This window comes from Chinchilla lanigera, unplaced genomic scaffold (assembly GCF_000276665.1).
Source record: "Chinchilla lanigera isolate Chin_1 unplaced genomic scaffold, ChiLan1.0 scaffold00007, whole genome shotgun sequence".
NCBI classification, from domain to species: Eukaryota; Metazoa; Chordata; class Mammalia; order Rodentia; family Chinchillidae; genus Chinchilla; species Chinchilla lanigera.
In genome coordinates this window covers 39,041,484-39,063,665 of record NW_004955408.1, presented here as the reverse complement: position 1 = coordinate 39,063,665, position 22,182 = coordinate 39,041,484, and the positions used below count along the sequence as shown (strand labels likewise).

Below are 22,182 nucleotides of genomic sequence, written 5' to 3'. Positions count from 1 at the left end.
ATGTAAACAAATTGAACATGAAGTAAAATATTTAAAGTAAAATTATCCTTCAAAAGTAAATTTATGTGCTAGATTTTAATATCCATGATCCCAAGGAAGCGCACAAATCTTTTTAAAAGGAGCATTGTTTATTTGCACAAACTGATCAATTTTGAGAGATTATTAATGACCTTGAAGTGGTTTCTGTGGGTGCGAAACAAATGGTGAGAACTTGAATGGGTCCCTCTTCATATAATATTGATGTTAAGTCTACTTGATATATCAAGTCACGTTCATCCTTAATTTTATACACTTGCATCTATCATTAAACAGTGATACTTTCAAAAGTACAGGAGATTAAAAGAACAGAAAGTCAAGCACAGACTAGGAAATACAGTATCTGATAAAGGACCTGCTCCAAAATATAATCAAGAAAGAAAAACTTAAAACTCAAAAACAGCCCAATTTACAAATGAGCAGAAGATCTGAATAGATCTAAAGAACATAAATAAGTAAAAAACAAGCACAGGAAAAGGTGCCCAACACTATGTTACTCGGGGGTCCCAAGTTAAAACAAGATACCACTACACATCTATCTATTAGATTAAAATTTAAAAGTTGGACAACAAATCCTAGCATGGATGTAGAGCAACAAGAACTATAACTTTTCTATAAAGCAAAAACTGCTCTAAAAAATAAATATATGATTTTTAAATAATGATTATAAAATAGTAAGAATGCTATTACCTCCCCCTATGTAAAAAATGATATAGTGTACCCATCTGCACAAGGCAAAGGGTGACTGCAAGGCTGAAACAGGAAGATCCTAACTCTGAGCCCAGCCTGGGCAACGTCGCACCTCAACAAGAACCCTCTCAAATTAAAAAGGGGCTGGGGATGTAGATGTGGCTCAGCGCAAAAATGCCCTATGCTGCGGGGGAGAAGAGGGTGTCTGTGTGGTTTACAGTAATTGTAATTGTGGTTTACAATTACAGATCTTCCTTTACCTTTTTGTGCTTTTTACATTTTTCAAAAATGAACACAAATTACACAAATTGTTGAAACTGGAAAGTAAAATATGTTTTAAATATTCAAAAAATTAAATACTTTTGAAAATGTCATTCCACATGTTTGTGACAGCACTGAAAAATCTAACTTACCTTCTGGCATAACAGTCTGAGTCATCCGTGACCCAGCATTAGGGGCAATAGTGTTACAATGGATATTGTTTTTCCTGCCTTCAATTGCAAGAGTGTTTGAGAGCCCCAAAAGACCCAGTTTTGCAGCACTGTAATTTGCCTGGCCGAAGTTGCCATATATTCCTGCAGATGACGAAGTCATAATGATCCTAAAAGGAAAATAAATCTGTCAACATCATCTTTTCTATATCTTAATAATGTTGCAATTCCAACCCTGTTTTGGTACTGTTGCACCCATCAAAATTAACTCTGTGTACTGTCATTAGCTTCTCAAAGTAATAGTTCATACATCTAAAATAGTATTTATATAAAAGTAATCTCTCAAAATTCAACTATGAGATCTGTTTGAAATGAATCATTGGTCACAGCCAAAAGAATTCAACTATAATAATATATTTATTATCTTTCAAAAACAATGTTTATGAGTATAAAATAAACCATCAACGCATCATAATTTTAGCAAGAAATATTAGATCAAGTAGTTGGAGTTCTTCAGTCCTCACCACTTTAACCAGTTTTCCTTTCTGGTTAATATTAAATTCCTCATAAAAACAATGCCATTTTATAATCTGGTCAAATCTCATTCTACTTAAACCAAATAAAATAAATCATATCGCTTATTTTCAGAAAATTCTAAGATAAAAATAAACTGGAAGTCTTCAGCTATATGAAACTCTACCTTCCATAGTTCTGTTTCTTCATATGATCCCATGCTGCCCGGGTCACTTGAAATGAGCCCCGTAAATGAACTCTATGGACTAGATCTAAAACAAAAAGTTAATTATATTATGTACATAAGCAATCATTTATCTATACAAAGATGTTCACTGTATACCTGGTATTCAAAATCAGCTACTGTTAACCCCTGAGTAATCATTTTTGCTTTTGTTCCAATTATGCTTGCTACTAATCACTAGTTCACACTCACATTTACAATAGTTCTCCCTATAATTTACAAAATTATTGCAATCTCCATATGTATATCTACATACAATGACATCTTTAATGCTAATTTATGTAAAAATTTGGTAATATAGCTACATTAGAATTTTACATATATATTGGCACTCAATACTAATATTAAAACATAATCATAAACCACACATCTTATCCCCAAGAAATAGTTACACAATATTCACAACATCCCTACTTTTTACAAGATTGCAAATGAGTTGAAGTGGGGATGAATAAGAATGCACCAATGGCAAAAACTGAGAGAACTGTTTTCAGAAACTTCATTCTCATGAACACTGACGGAATATTGTTCATACAGACAACTCTAGATTTAACATATTTTTTTAATTGTCAAGTTTTTAACCACTCTTAATTACTTTTGTTTCAATGTGGGACTTCAACAAATATCATGTGTCTACTAGAAGTAAGAGTGAAAACAAGTGCTACACACTAAAACAAAAGGGTAGTCAGGAGTGGGTAGGCTGATTCTCTGAGAATCAGAGAAGGAAAGAGCCCAGTCCCCTAACAACTCCAAGCACCAACCCAAGCTCCCATGCCAGCCAATCTTACCTTTCTAAACTTCTTTTTCACTCATTACACAGTAAGAGGACACTAACAGTTCTTCTTTGCTTAACTCTAAATCACACGTTTTGCTTCTTCTCAAAGGACTCGGAGAGACAGAAGCATGTACTATGAACAATGTCACAGTTACCTCAACTCAGATGCCATGCCTATTACTCTCACCTACTACTGCCTGCTTTAGTTCTAATATTCAATGAACATAAGGACAAAGAATAGGGAAAAAGAAAAGGAAAAAATCGTAACTGATTTGTTTACCTAAATTAAATCTTTCCAACATGGCAAAGGAAAATGGAAATCCTTCCTATTTATTAAAAACTTCAAATATACATCCAGATTCTGTCCTTCCCTGTTCACAGATTTCTTTTACTTCTCATTTCTTGTACCCTAGACATTCTTAAAAAAAGAGTGATATGCTTGACAAACACATCAAAAGTGACTGGAAAGTTAACACAGAAAATGCAAATAATCCCTCTAGGAGATAAAGAGGAACAAACTAAAGAAAATCTTTTCTGCCAAATAATTTAATTTTTTAAAAAATTTATCAAACCTTAATAGCCCACTTCCAGCTATTCATCATTATTAGTACAGAGCTTGTCATTTATACTAGCTGAAGCAAAAGTAGATAGAAACAGTCTTTTTCCTGAAACATATGAATGCATCAAATTTTTAAAGGCCAAACAGTTATTCTCCACAGAGACATTAAAAATAACTTACCCCAGTCTTCATCACTTATTCTACTGAAGGAACGGTCCCTCAGAATTCTAAAATAATGATTTTTTTAATTAGAATTGATTTAGAAAGGGGGAGAATATACACATGAAAACAGCTATTTGTACTTTACTAAAAATGAAAGACAAAATACTCACCCAGCATTGTTCACCACAACATCTACAACATAAAAAGATAATAAGTCACAAATATAAAAGTAAGCATATTAATTTACATTTGCTTACAACTCACATTTCTTTCAAAATTAGTTTCTCTCACCCCCACGGTAAAGAAAATATAAGAATACTATCAAAACTAAATTTTATACATACAACAAAAAAAAAAACCTGATTCGTAAAAATACAAGTATCACATTATATCAGACCTTTTTCTCAAACATATATTTAAGTTTTCCCACTCTGATTACATAATTCTATCAGGTTACATACAGAAGTAGCTGTGGTTAGTTTCTGAGGACTCAGAACCATAAGTCATCCTGCCCTCAACCTCAAAATTCACTCAGAAAATTAAAAGTTTAAAGATCTTGGGGATGGGGATTTAGCTCAGTGGCACAGCACCTGCCTGGCAAGCATGAGGACATGAGTTCAATTCCCCATACCGGCGGGAGGGGGGATTTAGAAAAAAAAAAAAAAAAAAAAAAAAAAAGCCAGGCGTGGTGGCACACACCTGTAATCCCAGCACTCGGGAGGCTGAGGCTGGAGATAGTTGCAAGTTCAAGAGCAGCCTGGGCTACAAAGTAGTGAGCTCAAGCCCAGCCTGAACTGCATAGCAAGACCCTGTCTCAAAAAGAAAAAAATAAAATATAAAGATCTTTCCATGCCACTTAAAAGGCAAAAGTTCCAAGAGAAAACGAAGTTAAAAACTGATGCCATGTTTTGATATATAATCATTACACTCTCTCTGCAAAGAAAGCAATTATATCTTTTAGATTCAACCACCATCTTGTGGCTGTTTTCTCCCTCTGACTTCACACCTCTATCATCTCTGTCAAATGATATGAACATGGCTCTTGAGTACAACCTAATATAATTAGAAAAACAAACACGCTAGACCAAACAAAAAAAGCAGGCACGTATTCAGTTTACAAAAGGTAACGTGTTTCAATCTGCAGACAGGGTAAGCCAGTAGCGCAATGGATAATGCCTCTGACTATGGATCAGAAGATTCAAACTGCAGACATGTTAGGCTATTTATTGTAATTTTTCCCTCTAGGAATTCATTAGCCTTTTAGTAAGAATGTGCGCAAGAAAACCAGGAAGATTATCTAGAGAAATATGGACTAAGTGCATGGAATGCTTCTTAACAATGAAGATTTTACAATGTACACTTCACCTTAATTTGCAAAATACCAGATCTTATTAACCTAAAAGTAATAAAGATAAATTCAAAAATATTTTATTAGGCAAGTAGGAGGTGTTCTTTTAGGACCATAAACGCAAAGAAGGAAACATCACCTATTCTTCCAAAAGCATCCAGTGCTGTCTTCACAATCTTCTCTCCTGCTTCCACTGAATCTGAAGAGAAGAAAAAATACTAAGAAACTTCAGTAATCTCCTCATAAATGACTCTAAATTCTGTTTATCAGCGCATGATTGATACTATTCAATCAACAGAACTCATTTCCAAGAAATATACATTTATATTGAAGCACATAACAAAACACAGAAGGTTTAATGTTACCAAAGAAATTTGGCCCTAGACAATTTTTAACCTACAAAAAAAGAAGGGATGAGGGAGATAAATACTTGACAAATACTAACTAAAGCAGCACTGTCCAATGTAACTTTCTGTGAGAATGGAAACTTATTTCTACACAGTTCCATGTGTGGCCACTGAGTATTCAAACTGTTTGAATAAAATTAAACATTCAGTTTGTCTAGAGTAACCCCGATCCCCTGCCAAACGTGCTGTTACAATATGGGCCTTGTTAGAAGAAGGCAGCAGCTGAAGGGTGCATCTCCCTCCTAGCTCATCTCCCCACTCTCTACTTCCTGGCTGCAGTGAGGTACACAGCTTTCTTTAGCCACTCCTTTCCATCATGCCACTATTGCCGTGGAGCCAGGTTAACTATGGACTGAATTCCCCAGAGACTGGAGCCAAGCTAAACCCCTCCTACTTTAAGTTGTGGGTATCAGGTATTTTGTCCAGAAATAGGAACACTATCTAACATAAACTGTGACTTTGTGCAGAACAGAATATGGAGACTGGTACAGAAAGAAGGCATTACAATTCTTACATCATATTACTTTGTCTTTTTAAAAGAACTTAAGACCATTCTATACAAACATGTAAGACATTTGAATAAAACAGTGCTTTTAAGAAAAACAGCATATCTACAACAATTTACTGAACATATGTTAATAAATGTTATTTATTATATATGTTAATAAAATATGAATTATGAATATGTTAATAAAAATACTAAACAGAACAAAGGTTAGAATTGTGAAAAAATATATATCAAAATTTTTTAAATTCTCATGTATTATGTAAAATACCTACCTAAAGAACTTTGACATAACTAGACAAAATCTAGTATCATAATTACACTGGCATGCTGAGGTATCTTCTCAAAGATTACTAATGTAAGCAATTACATAAGTTGAAGACAAATACACAGTATAGTTTTTTCAAATCTCATACCATAATTGGCCACTGCTTTTCCACCTTTCCTTCTTATTTCTTCAACAACTTTATTAGCTGCTAAGGAGCCTTTACCAACTCCTTTGAAGTCACCTCCTAAATCATTCACTGCAATACAATAGCAAGCAAACAATTAATTTCTAGACCTTAAAACATAAATTAGCAATAAAATTCTAATTACTAACTTATTTCTTCAGTCATCTGTCCAATCCCCTCCTACCCTGTCCCCATTTTACTAAACATTCTATAAGATATGTATTTTCAAATCATACTTTGCTTTTATCATAAATAGTAAAAATACTTAAATATAGGTTCATGACATGAAATTTTTTAACTCTGCAATATTTTTCCTCTTTTTTTGGTTTCTAGATATATTTTTTATTTTAAAGAGAATAAAAAACAGAAGTGATACAGAATTACAAAAAACAAGATAGGAATTCAACAATGGTTGTTATATTGCATACTGTTGTCTTCAAAGTAGCTGTTCAGATTACCAGATATAAGCATGTAAAATCAGTCAAAAGAAATTAAGCATTAAAATGCCCATCAACTGAGGAATGGATAAAAAAAGACGTGGTATTTTTATACAATGGAGTACTTCTCAACTATAAAGAAAAACTCGAGGCTTTTATAGGCAAATGGGTGCAAGTAGAAACCATACTCATAAAGTGAAATAAATCAGAACCACATGTGTAAACATTGTATTGTCTCCCTAGTGTAAGAACCTAAAAGACTAAATAAAATCTGAATGGTACAATAGATATTATGAAAGGGAAAGAAACTGCTGAAAAGGAAAGAACAACTGGGATGAGGGAAAGGAAAAAAGAAAGCAGCAAAAAATATACATATATATATATATTTATATATATGATAGCTAAGATAATTGTACTACTAATTTCTATTGGCTTGTTAAAAGGAACAGTTAATGCTTGATTTTTCCTCTTTTCAAAAAGAAGACAGTTCAACTCACTTTTTAGAAAAAAATGTGAAAATCATTTTGAGGTTAGATATACAGTAAGATGATGTAATAGTTTGGGGGCTAAAAGCAGAACAGTGATTACTAAGAAGGAAAGAGGATGAGATAAAAGACATGGGCTTTAATATGCTCAATGCATACTGTATGTATGGAAATATCACCTGAATCCATTAATGTGTAATCAGCATGTTAATTTCTTAAAATTAAAAACAAAACTAATGATTCAGCAATTCCACTCCAGGGTTTTTTATACAAAAGAATAGAATCAGAAGAAAAACGAATTTAAGATCTCTTGACATACTGAAGAGATATTAGCACTCCAACATTTACTGTAACACTATTCACTATAGCTAAGGCATAGAAAAAAACTAAATGTCCATTGATAGATGAATGAAAAAGATGTCAGTATGTCTTGAAGACGTACTGCTAAGTGAAATAAGACAGTCACAAAAAGACAAACACTGTATGGTATCATTCATATCAAGTATCTAAAATAGTTCAAATGCACAGAATCAGAGATAGAATGGTAGTTGCTAACAACTGAGAAAAGGTTAGAAATGGGGAGTTGTTAACTAATGGGTATAAAATTTCAATTATGCAAGATGAGTAAGTTACAGAGATCTGCTATACAACACTGTGCCTATACTGATATTGTATTATAATCTTAAAGGTTTGTTACAAGGATAGATCTTACACTGTTTATACTATAAAAAATTTTTAAAGTAGAGGTTATTACCACACAATGTAAAATACCTTCTCCATAAGAAAACTCTGTTTATAAAATAATGATACAACACATACACATGCATGGTATTAACCTACAAGCAGAAAAGAACACTTGAAATTTTTATAAAATACACTGTTTTGTAGGGAATTAAAGAAATAAAAACCACTTATTAAAATAGGTCAAAAATTACATACAGATATGTGCTCAGTAAGTAACGTAAATCACGCCTCAATCTATGTTTAATCACACAGAAGATCTCCACACATCCAATTATATGTACACTAAAATCAACTGTGCATTTACTATTTTTAAGAAAATCCATAGTGGGGCACAGAAGTGTTTACATAGTATGGTGCTTGTCCTCAATGAGATTCGAGGGCATTGAAAGTGAAGCATTTCATAACAAAGTAATACACAGATGTTCAGCATAAACTATGTATCAAGGCCAAGTAACAGAGAAAAAGAAAGCTAATTACATAATAATTCAAGACAGTGCTCGCTTCAGAAGCACATATACTAAAAAAAATCCAAGACAAAATGTACAAAATATGCAAAAACTAATGAAAAAATATTTGCATCAATGCCAAATAACTGGGGAAAAACAACATTTAAGAAAAATACTGGAAACAAAGAATTTGCAAACCAAAGTAGTCATTTTTGTTTACTGCACATATTCTGACGACTATAATAAAAATTACTAATCAATAAATGATATGGCAGTATATACTACAATTACAATATTCATGATTACAATTGGGGTAAAAAAGTTTTTTTCTAAAAAAAAGGTTCTGAGGGGTTCCCCAGATAATTTTTGTTTTTTAATTGAAGTGAGGGCACAAAGTAGGGGATACAGAGAGAAAAAAATACAATACCGAGCCACTTAAAACCTACAATGGCAAAGGTGTTTTCACTTTTGTTGTTGTTGTTGCTTTTAAAGAAATGGGTTTACTGTGGAAATCAGTTTGGAGATTCCTCAGAAAACTAGGTCTAGAGGTCCCATTCAACCCAGCTATACCCCTGCTGGGTATTTTCCCAGAAGATCTAAAAACATCATATCACAGCAATATATGTGCACCTATGTTCATAGCAGCACAATTTGTAATTGCTAAATTATGGAAGCAAGCCAAATGTCCATCCACCGAGGACTGGATAAGAAAATTGTGGTACTTTTATATAATGGAATATTACTCAGCTATAAAGAAAGATAAACTTGAGGCTTTTACAGGTAAATGGTCACAACTAGAGACCATACTCATAAGTGAAATAAATCAGACATACATGTGCAAACACTGCATTGTTTCACTAGTGTAAAACCTGAAAGAGTTAATTTAACCTAGGAGGTATGACAGACATTGTGAAATGACAGGAAAACACTCAAGGGTAAAGGGCAATTGGCATGTGGGAAAACAGAAGGGAAAGAAGGAGAAATTTTGTATGTATGTACATACAGGATAGTTAACATAGTTGTTCTACTGTCTTCTGTTTCTTTGCTGAAAGAAACTGTCAGTGAGTCCTTGATTGATCAATATTGCACTTCTCTATCTGTTTTCATGAGAAACCACTTTGAAGATATCAGTATGTAATACAACAAGCATTGTTAATTTCCTACCACTTTGTAACTCAGTATTGTCTGTACTGTTCTTTTGCTATTTTGTAAAAGGTTGTCCGTCTGTTAATGTTTTCCTCCTTTTATTTTTAAAATTTAAAAAAAAAAAAAGAAATGGGTTTTTTAAAATGTAGAATGGGATATATTTTTCCTAAAAATATATTAACAACCTTATTAAAAGTAATTCTGCAGAGACACAAAATAACATATTGTGTGTGCCTTACATTTTCCTTCAAAAGATGAAATAGTAGATTCTCAAAAGACTAAAGCACTATTAACTGTTTACTTCCATGCAATTACTGTATTCACATGACAAGAAACAACCAGGTTTTTAAAAAATCAAGATTTTTAAAACATTTAACAACATTTATCTTTTATCTTTTATGACTTTTTAAATAAGCACAGGAAATTTAAAAATCAAATTGGCAAATACACCATTGAAGTGAAAAGCTGCTCAATTTTGCAATAAAATACTACCCCCAAGTGGAAATTTTACAAAGTGCAACCAAACAGGCACTGAAGCCTGGATAAATAATCTGTTGAGGACAATAATGTGTAAGTAGTATCAGAATGGACTTATTCAAAACAAGTTTCTACATTAGACAGTACTAAATTAACCTCTGACACATTCAATCATCCCAGTATCACTAGAGCTATAAATCACAGGGATTAATATTAGAAAAGCACCAGTTTCCAGCTCAAGGACTTGGATACCAACAATGTTAAAAAGAATTTTTGCAGTTATGGAAAATACATTCACACTATGTGACACTGTTATACTGCAATGTACGACTAAAATTACAGTAATAATAATAATGGTACCACCAACCTCTGCTAACAGGTGTTTACTTCACATTTTCAATGAGCCACTAGGAACAGTGACGCATTTAATATTTATACAGCTTTTCAAGATACTGGCAGGAACAAGTGTTTCCGCTTGCACAGGTGAAAAAAGTTTGGAAAAGGTTGGGTCCTAACTCCAGGCTCCTAGATTACATGAAATGGCAAAACTTAGACTACAACCCAGACCTACTACAATAACATTCTGCTCCTCTAATACTATACTTAATATTTTTTTTCATTTTAAAAAGGACTTAATCATTTCTGCTCAGAAAAATAAAATCACATTTGAGGGGAGGAGGTAGACAAAAATATAAACCAGCTACTCCATGAAAATAGGAAGTACACTTGTTACATTATGTTAGTCAAGGAAAAAATATTTTCAACTGAAACCATCAAAGTATTCCAAAGTGTGACATACTTGTAAATTCTCCGTACAAAATCCAACTTATAATCAAGAAGGTAGGTTTCTTAAATTTTTTTTTAAATTTTCCCCTATTTCTGCCATTTTAAATAAATTAGTGGCATGGCTAAGCTATTAAATACTACAGAAGCTTTTTCCTAAAATCTATCCTGAAGTTTGATTAAATAAAATTATATTGGAAATGTAGTGACCCAGGAAATCCCAAAATACACTTGGGTCCTATCAAAAGCATTCTTTAAGTAGGTAACTGGATACCTAAACAGGAAGTACAAATTATCAAGCACAGATAGCCTGAAAAGAGACCCATATGTTTGTGAGAATGCCTGTTTCCCCACATTACAGTACTTTTCAGTAATACAAATACCTGTAATCATAAATTGTAGCTCACTGATTTAATTTACATTTCTTTGAGCACCAATAAAGTAACATTTTATTTTCATAGGTATACTGGCCATTTATATTTCTGGTTTTCTTGTTTTACTTGTTTTATCTGGGTGTTTGTCTTTCTGATAATTTGGGAGGTTTTTTGGGTTTTTTTATTTGTTTGTTTTCCGGTACCAGGAATCGAACTCACAACCTTGCACTTGCCAGGCAGGCGCTGTGACACTGAGCTAAATCCCCAGCCCCAATATTTTTTCTGATAATCTGTAAATGTCTTTTATATGTAAAGATACAGGCAATGTTTTACAGTGTTTTATTACATCAACCAGATTAAGTTTTCTGACTTCAATAATTCTATTTGCTATACGGCTTTTTATTCTGAGAAGGGGGTTTTCTTCTCTTTCACCCTAGAATTCTCTTGACTACTGGCTCTAAATACTATATTAAGAAACATGCTTTGGATCTCCTAGTATCAGGACTACTAAACTCGCTAAAAGAATATAATTTACCTTTGCACAAAAAAATGAAAAGCAAATCCAATACCATCTCCCTAGAAGTGTCCCCATTCTCAGTGTCACTTCTCTACTGCTAAGACTTCTTCCAGTCACTTTCTCTTCTACTTCTAAAAAGCAGGTATCCTGAGACATCTTGTCTCACTACCAATTTCATTGGCTTCAAAATGCTTATTGAGTCCCCACTCTGATCCAGCATTGTGCTGGGTGCTTAGGGTCCTTCAGATAAAAGCTGATGCAGTGAGGGGCTGCCAGTTCTTTTAAAGAATTCACTATTCTCACTTCCTTCCCTTTCTGTCATGCTGTGCCTAGGTCACTGGAACTGCCTCCAGGTACCTTCTGCTTCCAATCTTAGCATGTCTACAGGCTATCTGCAGAACACTGCTGAAGTAAGGCAGTCTTTACGGGATGTCAGTACCTTGCTGAAACACTATGTAGTCTGCATTCCCTTTAATGCTTTAATTTACCATGGGCAGGCAGTTCTTTCTTTTTGTCATAGTATATACAGAAATTTCTTTTTTTATTTCAGTTTGGTTTTTGAGACAGAGTCTGGCTATGGATCCCAGGCTGACCTTGAATTTACATCCTCCTGCCTTAGCCTCCAGAGTGCTGGGATTATAGGCACGCAACACCATGACCAACTACATATCAACTTTGAACTTCTCACTTCCCTACCAAGAGTAATGTTATATAATACTTTACATTTTGAGAGTGTTCTATAATTACCTACACACATTAATTTTCATACTCATCAATTCAAAGATCTGTCACCAACTAAATCATATCTTTACCAATGACATATCAAAAACTGCTTTTTATTTCAAACTAAAATGGTGCTTCCAATTCTACAAAATCAGAGAAACTTTCATATGTAGTGATTACGTGATACCTTTATACTGAGTAATACAAGAAGTATACACAAGGATGAAAGATACAACATTACATTATGAATGTATTTATTTTTTGGAGTCTTTTTTAATAATGCTTTCAAGGAAATTCAAACTATGTGAACTCAAAAAGAACTTTTTTACCCTTACTCCTACCTAACTCTCTCCTACAGGTACCTTCTGTTAACTATTTTCTTGACACATAACCATGCATTCCTATTTTCTATCCTTGACACATTTTCCTCCCATTTTAATAGTTTCCAGTAGCAAAAAATATTAAGATTCATTTCAAGGATGGAGATATAGCTCAATGGTAGAGCCTATTTGCCTAGCATGTGTGAGGTCCTGGGTTCAATGCTCAATATTGCCCATTCCTCAAAAATAATCATTTCTTTGGGGAATAAGTGTTAGTTCCAATATAGAGTGTATGCTTAGCATTCATACAGAAGCCCATAGATTCAATCTCTAGCACCAAAAACAAAAACTTTCACTGATTACAGAGCTGTGTGGTACCAATAGAAATCTTTTTACTTGTATTATCTTCATATTCCGACTGCTACTGGAAATTATTTTTTTAAATACGTGTGCAACAATACTATGACAGAAAGGAAATTTTAACAAGATGTCACATCAGAGAAAAACGGGCATACTGGAGGCATAGGCTAGGAGTTGTTGAGGGCCTTGTCAGGTTTACCCTTAACCTACTTGACAGCTAAAGAAACAAAAACACTGGTTGTCACACTGTTTTTACTCTTTGGTAGAAAGATACAAGCATCTTGATTCAGGAAGAATCTTTCCCAGAATGACCATAAATGTATCAAAGTATCTGAAGGACTCCAAAATGTGGTAGCAGTTCAGAAAGCAACACCTTACATTAGGTCCTTTCATCCACTTGCATGAGGTATAACAAAATACCACTATGTGATTTTATAAACAATAAAAAACTATTTTCACAGTTCTGACATCAGTCCATGGGAATGTAAGATTCAACACTGCCAGTCATTATATAACTGCAGCACAGAAAAAGTCATGTCAATCTTACTTCATAGACTGGGCTATCCAAAAATGATTGTTTGGTGATGGCTGTTCTCTGCTTCCAAGATGCAGTCTGGTTGCCATATGCCAGAGTGAAGAAATGTTATCACCTCGCATGGTGGAATGGAAGGAAGGGCGAGAGGGCACTTCAACAGTGACCCTTTTGTGCAGGTGCTGATGCCCTCTCAAGGTTACATCTCAATACTGCCACAATGAGGACTAAGTCTCAGCATGACTACTGGAAGGAATACTGTCATTCAAACCTCCTGCAATCTGTCTGCTCTCATCTCTCACTTCTGTTCCCTTCACTGACCTCATGCTGTCCAGCCACAAGGCCCTTCTTGGTACCCTGAAATACACAATGTCAGCTCCTCCTCAGCTGTTCTTTCTGCCAGGCACTCTCCTGCTCCAGTTCTCTAGGTACACTCTTTCCCTTCCTGCAGGTCTTCCCTCAAGTCTGTCTTCAGCATTTTCCAACCTGCCCATTCCAACTTTTTTATAGCATTCCTGCATTATTTTAAACAAATACACATTTTATCGCCTGTCTTTCAATTGCCCCCTAAAAGTTCCACAAAAGTAGAGACCTTGTCTAATTCCTATTGTAATCTCCCAGCACCCAGAACAGTGCTTACCCCGTAACAGATACTCAAGAAATACTTCTTTGATTTTTTGGATTAATAAATGAATCCAATTAATGCTATGTCCATTAACTTTATTGTTTTTTTTTTAATAGGCTTTAAAAGGGATAAATAGCTAACCGCTATTTTAAAGCAATTCAAACCTGTGTTGGTGACTGTCATGAACACATTTAAGGGAGACCTGGGTGTTGCATATATGGCTCATTCATTGTAAGGTGGACTCCATGTGTGCTTTCTTTCAGTATTTCTCCTTGTGTTATGTAAGTTTAAGTACCCAATCAACCAGCACAATCCCTGATTACTAAGCAAAATACTATGCTTATACTCACAGAGAATACACTGGTGCCTACAACAGCCCTTTTTCTTTAAGTATCAAGAGGAGAAACATGCTTTAAATAAGGGGACTGAGGTGGTCCCTGAGGGAACAAGACTTCAGCCTCACTGATGAACTGACTTATGTAGTTTTTGAGCACAGTGCCCAGAACATGGTAAGCAGGAGCAACAGTTCTTTCCCCTTCCCTTTACAAAAGTCTCTAATTTTTATGTAATTTAACCTCACCATAGTTCTAGTGGATAGGGAAAAAAGCTACAAACACAGAGGTCACATAACTAGGCACAGAGTCAGGATCTGAACCTTAACCTAGTTCAATAGACATTCCCCGCTGGCATGCAGCATTCAGCTGGCAGCATCACACAGTGGTTAAAAATGCAGGCTCTGGCAACAGTCCATGAGAATGTAAGACTGGGCATTGCCAGAATTGTGTAACTGCAACCCAGAAAAAACATCACATCAATCTTACTTCATAGGATCATAAGTTAATTTACCCAAAGATGTTACTTCAAGAGTAAATAACTTTCTGCCCTTCTTACAAAAAAAATGTTTGGGACTATGGGTGTGAGTGTTACACCCACCCTGGGGTAGGCAACCTGCATACAATATAAGGGAAGGAAAGGGGCTTGGTCTCTGCTGCTCCTCACTTTTCACTCTGTTGATTTTTTGCTGTTTTCTGCCACCATGAACTATTGCTTCTGCCATGTGCCACCTTGCCTTGGAGCCAGTTGGTTATGGACTGAAACCTCCACAAACTGTGAGCAAAATAAACCTTTCCTTCCTTGATTTTGGGCATCAGGTATATTTTCTCAGCAACAAGAGAAAAGTAACTAAGACAGAATTTGGTACCAGAGAAGTAGAGTCATTGCTGTGACTATACCTGACCATGTGGTTCAAAAGCCTTTGGGAATAGCATGTGGGAAGAATATAGAAAGGTTCAGAGATGTCACCTGAAAGAGTAGAGCTGTTCTGTATGGAAGATTCTGGTCAGAGCTCAGAAGACCAGAAGGCTGATAGAAATCCAGCCAGTAAAGACCAGGCTTGGGAGGTTTCTGCCGGAAAGCACTGCATTGGCTCTTGGACTCCAGAGGATCTATATTATGGCTTAGCAGAAAGTTTGTCTGCATTTTGCTTGTGTCCAGAGATTTTGCCTGAGACTAAGATTAAGGACAGCAGACTAATTAATCTGGCAGAAGAAACTTCAAGGCAGTCAAATGTTGGGCAGTGGCATGGCTGTTGTTGGGGCTTTGAGTCAGATTTATGTTGAGAATCAAGGGCAAAGAGCCCAGCAGGACTATTTAAAATGTGAGTTTGGCCAGAAAGGAAGCTACTGTAAAGCTGTGGACTGTAAAGATAGAGCTGAGGAGATCTGCACTGCTGAGAAGGAGACGGCCTGCAGACATCACTGGGAGCAGCAAGTCTCCACCATCTGCAGCAGCAAAACCTGCAAAGGTGAAACACTTTGCTTTGAGAAGAAAGCCGCAGAGCGCCATGTTCCAAAATGGCGGTGACATAGATAACTTTTTCCTCAAAATCAGGTTCACAGTGCCCAGCCCCATCAGAAGTTCTGCAGATTCAATTTCAGGTAGCCATAGTAACACACACTATAATACCAGCTGACCAGGAAGATGGCAAGCCTGGCCATCTAGGTGAAACCCTGTCTCAAAATAAAATTAAAAGGTTTAGGGATACAGCTGAGTAGTAGGCACCTTTTGGCTTAATTCCCGGTACCAAATTAAACCCTGGTCTTTTGCCAGTTTAACAAATTTTTTTTTCTGCCTTCTTGGACTTTTGGCAAGTATTCACTATAACAACATCTTTATCACAAGGTAATCAGAGAATAAACAGACATGTTGTCCCTGCACATTTTCATCTGAATTTAACAAATTCAAATATAAAAACAAAGAAAATCTGGTACACACAAACACACGTAGCTATGAAAATTTCTATGACACAACCTTTAAACTTTGTCTTTATCTTAGTCAAAACAAAAGAAAAAATAGGGGCTGGGGATTTAGCTCAGGGGCAAAGCGCCTGCCTGGCAAGCGCAACGTCATGAGTTCGGTTCCCGGTACCGGAGAAAAACCAAAAAAAAAAAAAAAACAAAAGAAAAAATAGAAATGTATTCAATCTTAGAAAAAGTTCAAACAAGATCCTTGCAGTTACAAAAACTGAGAGGACAGGATATGGTAAAGCGTATTAATTTTAAGGTGAAAATATTAATAACTAAATAAAACTTAAACAACAGTAACAATATACATCTTTGGGCACCCAGCATGAAATATTCTTGGGAAAATCTGATACAGAGATCTGAAATACACCATCCCTATTCAAATATTGCAATGTCAAAAAAAAAACAAGTATTACAATGTCAAAACGTGTCCTCACCATAAGCCCACTGGATCAGCAAACAGCAGCTATGATCTTAAAGAACATCCAAAGGCTTTGTGTGCCTTTCAGAAAGATAAGCTCTATCTCCACACAAGGACAAAAAGGATCTCCAATGTGCTGCTGAGGAAACCTGACTATGCACTTAGTCTCTTTATACCTCTCTCTATAACAAACTGAGGGAAATTTGTTTCTCTGTATCCTTAGTAAGATGTAGGAAAGCTGTAATTAGATCTCTGTAAGTGGAAAATTTCACCACAAGAAAATGCTAATACGTATTATGCCCTAAAGTTTGCCCTACACCCCCACCCACCTACCCACCCAGCACTTAGCACTCATTCCCCATAAAGGCATGGATATGGACAAACTGTGTCCACACCAACTGCCAAATAATCAGCCAGTCCTAACTATTTAGATTACTAAAATCCCACACTGGAGATTTTTTCAATACGTATCTTAGAACTGACTCCTCCACCATAACACTGAAACTTATGTAAGTCAGTAAGCAACCTACATGCCACCAACAGATGAAGTGCCACAAAATGTGGCACTTAACACACCATGGCACTACTCCACCATAAAGGGCAAACTTCAGTTATTTGTATAAAAATGGATGCACCCTGAGACCATAATGTGAAGTGAAATAAATCACACACACAAGGTTGAACGCTGCATGATTTTACTCATATGAAAAACCCAAAAAATATATAAAGAGCAAAATAAAAGATAGACAATAGGAAATAATGAGACAGATCTTTCACAAATGGGAAAGGAACCGAGAAATGGAGGGAGGGAGTGGGAAGGAAAGGAAGTAAGATTAAAAGGAGGGAATGTGATATGTTATGTACACATACCAAATCCCTACTAGGAATGTGATTATTATGTCCTACAAATATGTATGCTTTTAATTGAAAAATATTTAATGAAAGAGAGAAGAAACCCATACTTTTGATTCCCTAACACCAAACTTTCAATTCTCAAAATCCAATTATTTCTAACATTTACCAATAAATTTACAGAGATTCTTTGATCCTGCATCAATAGGCAAGTGGTCTATCTCAAAAACATATAGCCCACACCACTAAAATCAAGAATTCCCTCTTACACAATGCTTGCTTGCTTTTCTTTATCAAATCTATAATCAGAAATTCCATCAACCTTAAGGGTGACGGAAAAATTTGCAAACAAAAGTAAAAATTCATGTGAAATTAAACTTTGACAAATTCTTTAATAGAAAGACAAAAGTAGCTCTTGAAGACTATATTTTAGTTACCAGCTGCTGATTAAAAAGAAAAATATCCTGGGTGTGGTGGCACATGCCTATGATCCCAGCACTTGGGAGGCTGAGGCAAGAGGATCTCCAAGAGTTCAAGGCCAGCCTAAACTACAGAAGGAGTCTGTCTTAAAAACAACAACAAAAAAAATACACCAACTTACCAATAACTGATGCTCCTCTTTCCGCAAAAGCCAGGGCATAAGCTCGGCCCAGTCCTGAAAAGAAAAGGAAACAAAACAAAACAATACAACACAAAAGAGAAGAAAAGAGAAAACTGTCAAAGGAAATGTCAGTATAATTATTTTGGACCACTCAACTCAATCACCATTTTAAAATAATACGTGAGCAATTACTTATAGTACAATAGTAGTCTTCAATGATATTCCCAATTCTACTTCATCTCTTCTACTTTGAGATTAGAAAGTTTAAAACTACATTTTCCCACCTCCACCATTCTATCTACTAGAATGCCAGATGTGAACAGCATTCCACTATAAGAGTTCCACAAAACTTAGATAGTGGAAATGAGGCAGAAACGATCTTACTGTAATTCTGATTATTACTGTTGGTAAAAAACTGATTTTACTGAAACTTCCTAGGTATTAAAAACAGTAGAGGTAACTTACTGATCCAGCTTCTTAAACCCTAAATGACAGCTTTCACACCTCACCTTCCTGATGTTCTGTGACCAGCGGGGCTCTGACAGTGTGTCAATGACAACCTCAAAGGTTCTGGGTACTCTACCAATGTTGGAAGTCATTCCAGGACTGGCTAAAATTTACTTGCCTGCATTAGTTTTCTGCTTAACTATCTAGTGAATTCTGTATCCTGCCCTGAATCTTAACTATACAATACCAAATACAAAAAAGTTCAATTTATTCAAAGCTAAACACAATATAAATACAAAAATACATAATCAAAACGGTGTAGGTACACACATACACACCTTTTACATATGTTTTACAATAATATGCTGTAATTTAGAATATCTCAGGAAGAATATACGACACTGGTAATGAGTGTCTTTGGGGAATAGAACTGTTTTTCTAGCAGCTAGAGTAAAGACTTATTTTTGTATTGTTTTAAAATGTATACTTTTTTAAAAATTTTTTTATTTTAAAAATTTTTTTAAAAATGAAGACAAAATCAAATCAACACAAAAACAAAAACAATACATGACCTCAAAACAAAATGACAGGCATTAACAATGGTTGCTACATGACATACTATTATCCTCAACGAAGTTGCTCAGTCCACCAGACAGAAGAATGTAACACTGATCAAACAATTAAAAACAGTAACAAGTAATAAAAAAAAAATTGGAAATGATGCAGAGCTTCACCATACAAGATGGTAGGAGTTCAACAATGGTTCTTCTACTGCACATTGTTGTTTTCAGATCAGTCACTGTGATTACCAGATTCAAGCATGCAAAATAGGTCAAGAAAAAAGAAAATTTTAAGCATTGACTGTTCCTTTCAATAAAGCAGACATCAGCAATACACCTATTCCAGCTATGCTTATATACACATGTAAATTTTGTTTTTCATTTAAAAAAAAAACCAAAATAACAAAAACAAATATATAAACTAAACAGCACAGAGAAAAATAATACAGAATTTCAAAACATGATGATAGGGTATTAACAATGGTTGTTATACTACACAATGTCATCTTCAAAATAGTTGCACATATCACCAGATATAGGCATGCAAGGTTGATCAATTACACATTTACACTTCCTTTCAATAAACCAAGATATTAGTACTACAATTATCCTAGCTATCCTGTGTATACATATACATATTTTTCCTTCTTCTTTTCCCTCTCCCCTCCTTCATCCTAGTTGCTCCTTCCTATTTGAGCAGTTTCTTTTCCCTTTCACAATATCTACTGTAGCTTTCAGATTGTATTTACTAATTCAGATTCTTATAGTACGGAAGAAATATGATGTTTACACATGTGAATCTGATTTATTTCACTAATGAGTATGGTCTCTAGTTGCATCCATTTACCTATAAAACCTCTAGTTTATCTTTCTTTATAGCTGAGTAACACTCCATTGTATAAAAATATCACATCTTTTTTATCCATTCCTCAGTTGATGGGCATCTGGGTTGTTTACAAGATTTAGCTATTACAAGTCATGCTACTATAAACATGAGCCCACATATATCGCTGTGGTATGTTTTCAGTTCTTCTGGAAAAATACCCAGGAGGGGAACAGCTGGGTTGAATGGGACCTCTATCTAACCCCAGTTTACTGACTGAGGAATCTTCAGACTGATTTCCACAGTGGCTGCACCAGTCTACACTCCCACCAACAGCAGAGAAGAGTTCCTTTTTCCCCACATCCCCTCCAATATTTGTTACTGGTTGACTTCTTGATGAGAGCCATTTTTTTCTGGGGTGAGATGGAATCTCAGTGTTGTTTTAATTTGCATTTCTCAAATGACTAATAATGCTGAACATTTTTCATGTATTTATTTGCCATTTCTATTTCTTCATGTGAGAAGTGTGTATTCATCTCAGATGCCTATTTTTGGATTGGGTCTTTAAATTTTGGGGGCCTGATTTTTTTTAATTCTTTATATGTTCTAGACAGGAGTCCTTTAGCTGAGGAACAGTTGGCTAAAACTTTTTCCCAATTCGTGGGTTTTCTTTTCACCCTGTTGGTTTCTTTTGATGTGCAAAAACTTTTCAATAAGATGAGATCCCAGTTGCTGATTCTTTTAAATATTTCCCGAGCAGTCTGGTTTTTGTTCACGAACTCTCTACCTACCCTTATGTCTTCAAGACTTCCACCTATTTTCTCCTCCAATAGATCTAGTGTTTCTGTTTTAATATTTAGATCTTTAAATCATAAAACGCATACATTTTTAAAAATTTAACTGATATATTTCATTGATAATTTTTGTTTCTATTGATAATTTCAATCAATTGATAAACAAGTATACAAAAAACAGAGACAGAAGGTTAAAAAGTTCAAGTCCCACTGGGCAATTTAGCAAGACCCTGTTTCAAAAAAATACAAGAGGCTGCAGATACAGCTCAGAGGTAAGACCACTTGCCTAACATGGGCACGGCCCTGGATTCAATCCCCAGCACTTGAGAAAAAATAATAAAGTGAGATAAATTATCACTGAGATAATTAGTAGGAGAAACTAAGTTTTCCCAAAAAAATCCAAAACATAAGTTTTCCAAAACTAGAATATATCACCCAATAATTTTAGTATTTCATCCACTCTGAATGCATCAAACAGAACTCAGCAAATTTATGAAAAGGTGCTAAGGTCATAATTATCTAGTCGATGACTCATTAACTTCTTACAATGTCAATTTGGTGCAGTGCAATTAGCATTTATTAATGAGATAAGACAAATTTTCAGAGTGCACTGAATTTACTTTGTACTGGATCATGAACTTACTTTGAATACAGATAAAGTATATGTGCGTGGGGGGCAGTGCGCGCGCTGTGTGTACCTGGTCCTGATATGAAACATACATAGTCAGTTACTGTCAAAATAAGTTAAAACACTGAGTACATCACATCATTTCCTCAAAAGCAAAATGTACACAAAACATTTGCTCAAAAACATCATTAGGACGACTATAGCTATGAGTACATGGCAGCCTAAGAATTCATTTTATCAGCAGAGTTGTGAAAGTACACGAGTCAGCCCGCAGAACTGCACTGCGGGTGACTTTTAAGATGTAACTCGAATTCGTGCACTGAGGGCCTCCCAGGTCCAGCGCGCCCCGCGCTCCGAGGCTGGAGGGTCACTCTCCGGCGGAAGCAGCTCCCAGCTCTCACCGCGAGCATCTGTGTGGGGCGAGCGGTGCAATGCTCTGCCCTCGAAATGGGCCTATTTCACGTAACAAGTCCCCAGTGGGTTCCCTTGACCCGCGGGACGACCTGGCACCTCCCTCGCCGGCGGGCCCCCTTCCGACACGCCTCTGCGACGCAGTTCTTCACCCCGCAGCCCGCCGCCCTCTGCCCACGGACTCCCGCTCGTCCGCCGCGCGCGCACACCCCACGGGGAGGCCGGCCGGCCGCGCCCTCCGGGTCCTCCTC

General features: G+C 35.6%; 1 protein-coding gene across 1 annotated transcript in view; it reads right to left on the bottom strand.

Moving 5' to 3' along the window:
• The window catches only part of Hsd17b4 (hydroxysteroid (17-beta) dehydrogenase 4), a 95,840-nt gene that overhangs the window by 73,202 nt on the left and 456 nt on the right, over positions 1–22,182 (bottom strand). Inside the window, exons 2-8 of the mRNA XM_005376550.2 lie at positions 18,269–18,322; positions 6,087–6,194; positions 4,898–4,957; positions 3,581–3,602; positions 3,429–3,475; positions 1,858–1,942; positions 1,140–1,327 (exon numbers count right to left, since the gene is read on the bottom strand). Coding sequence (XP_005376607.1) covers positions 1,140–1,327; positions 1,858–1,942; positions 3,429–3,475; positions 3,581–3,602; positions 4,898–4,957; positions 6,087–6,194; positions 18,269–18,322 — 564 coding nt within the window. The remainder of the gene's footprint in view (positions 1–1,139; positions 1,328–1,857; positions 1,943–3,428; positions 3,476–3,580; positions 3,603–4,897; positions 4,958–6,086; positions 6,195–18,268; positions 18,323–22,182) is intronic.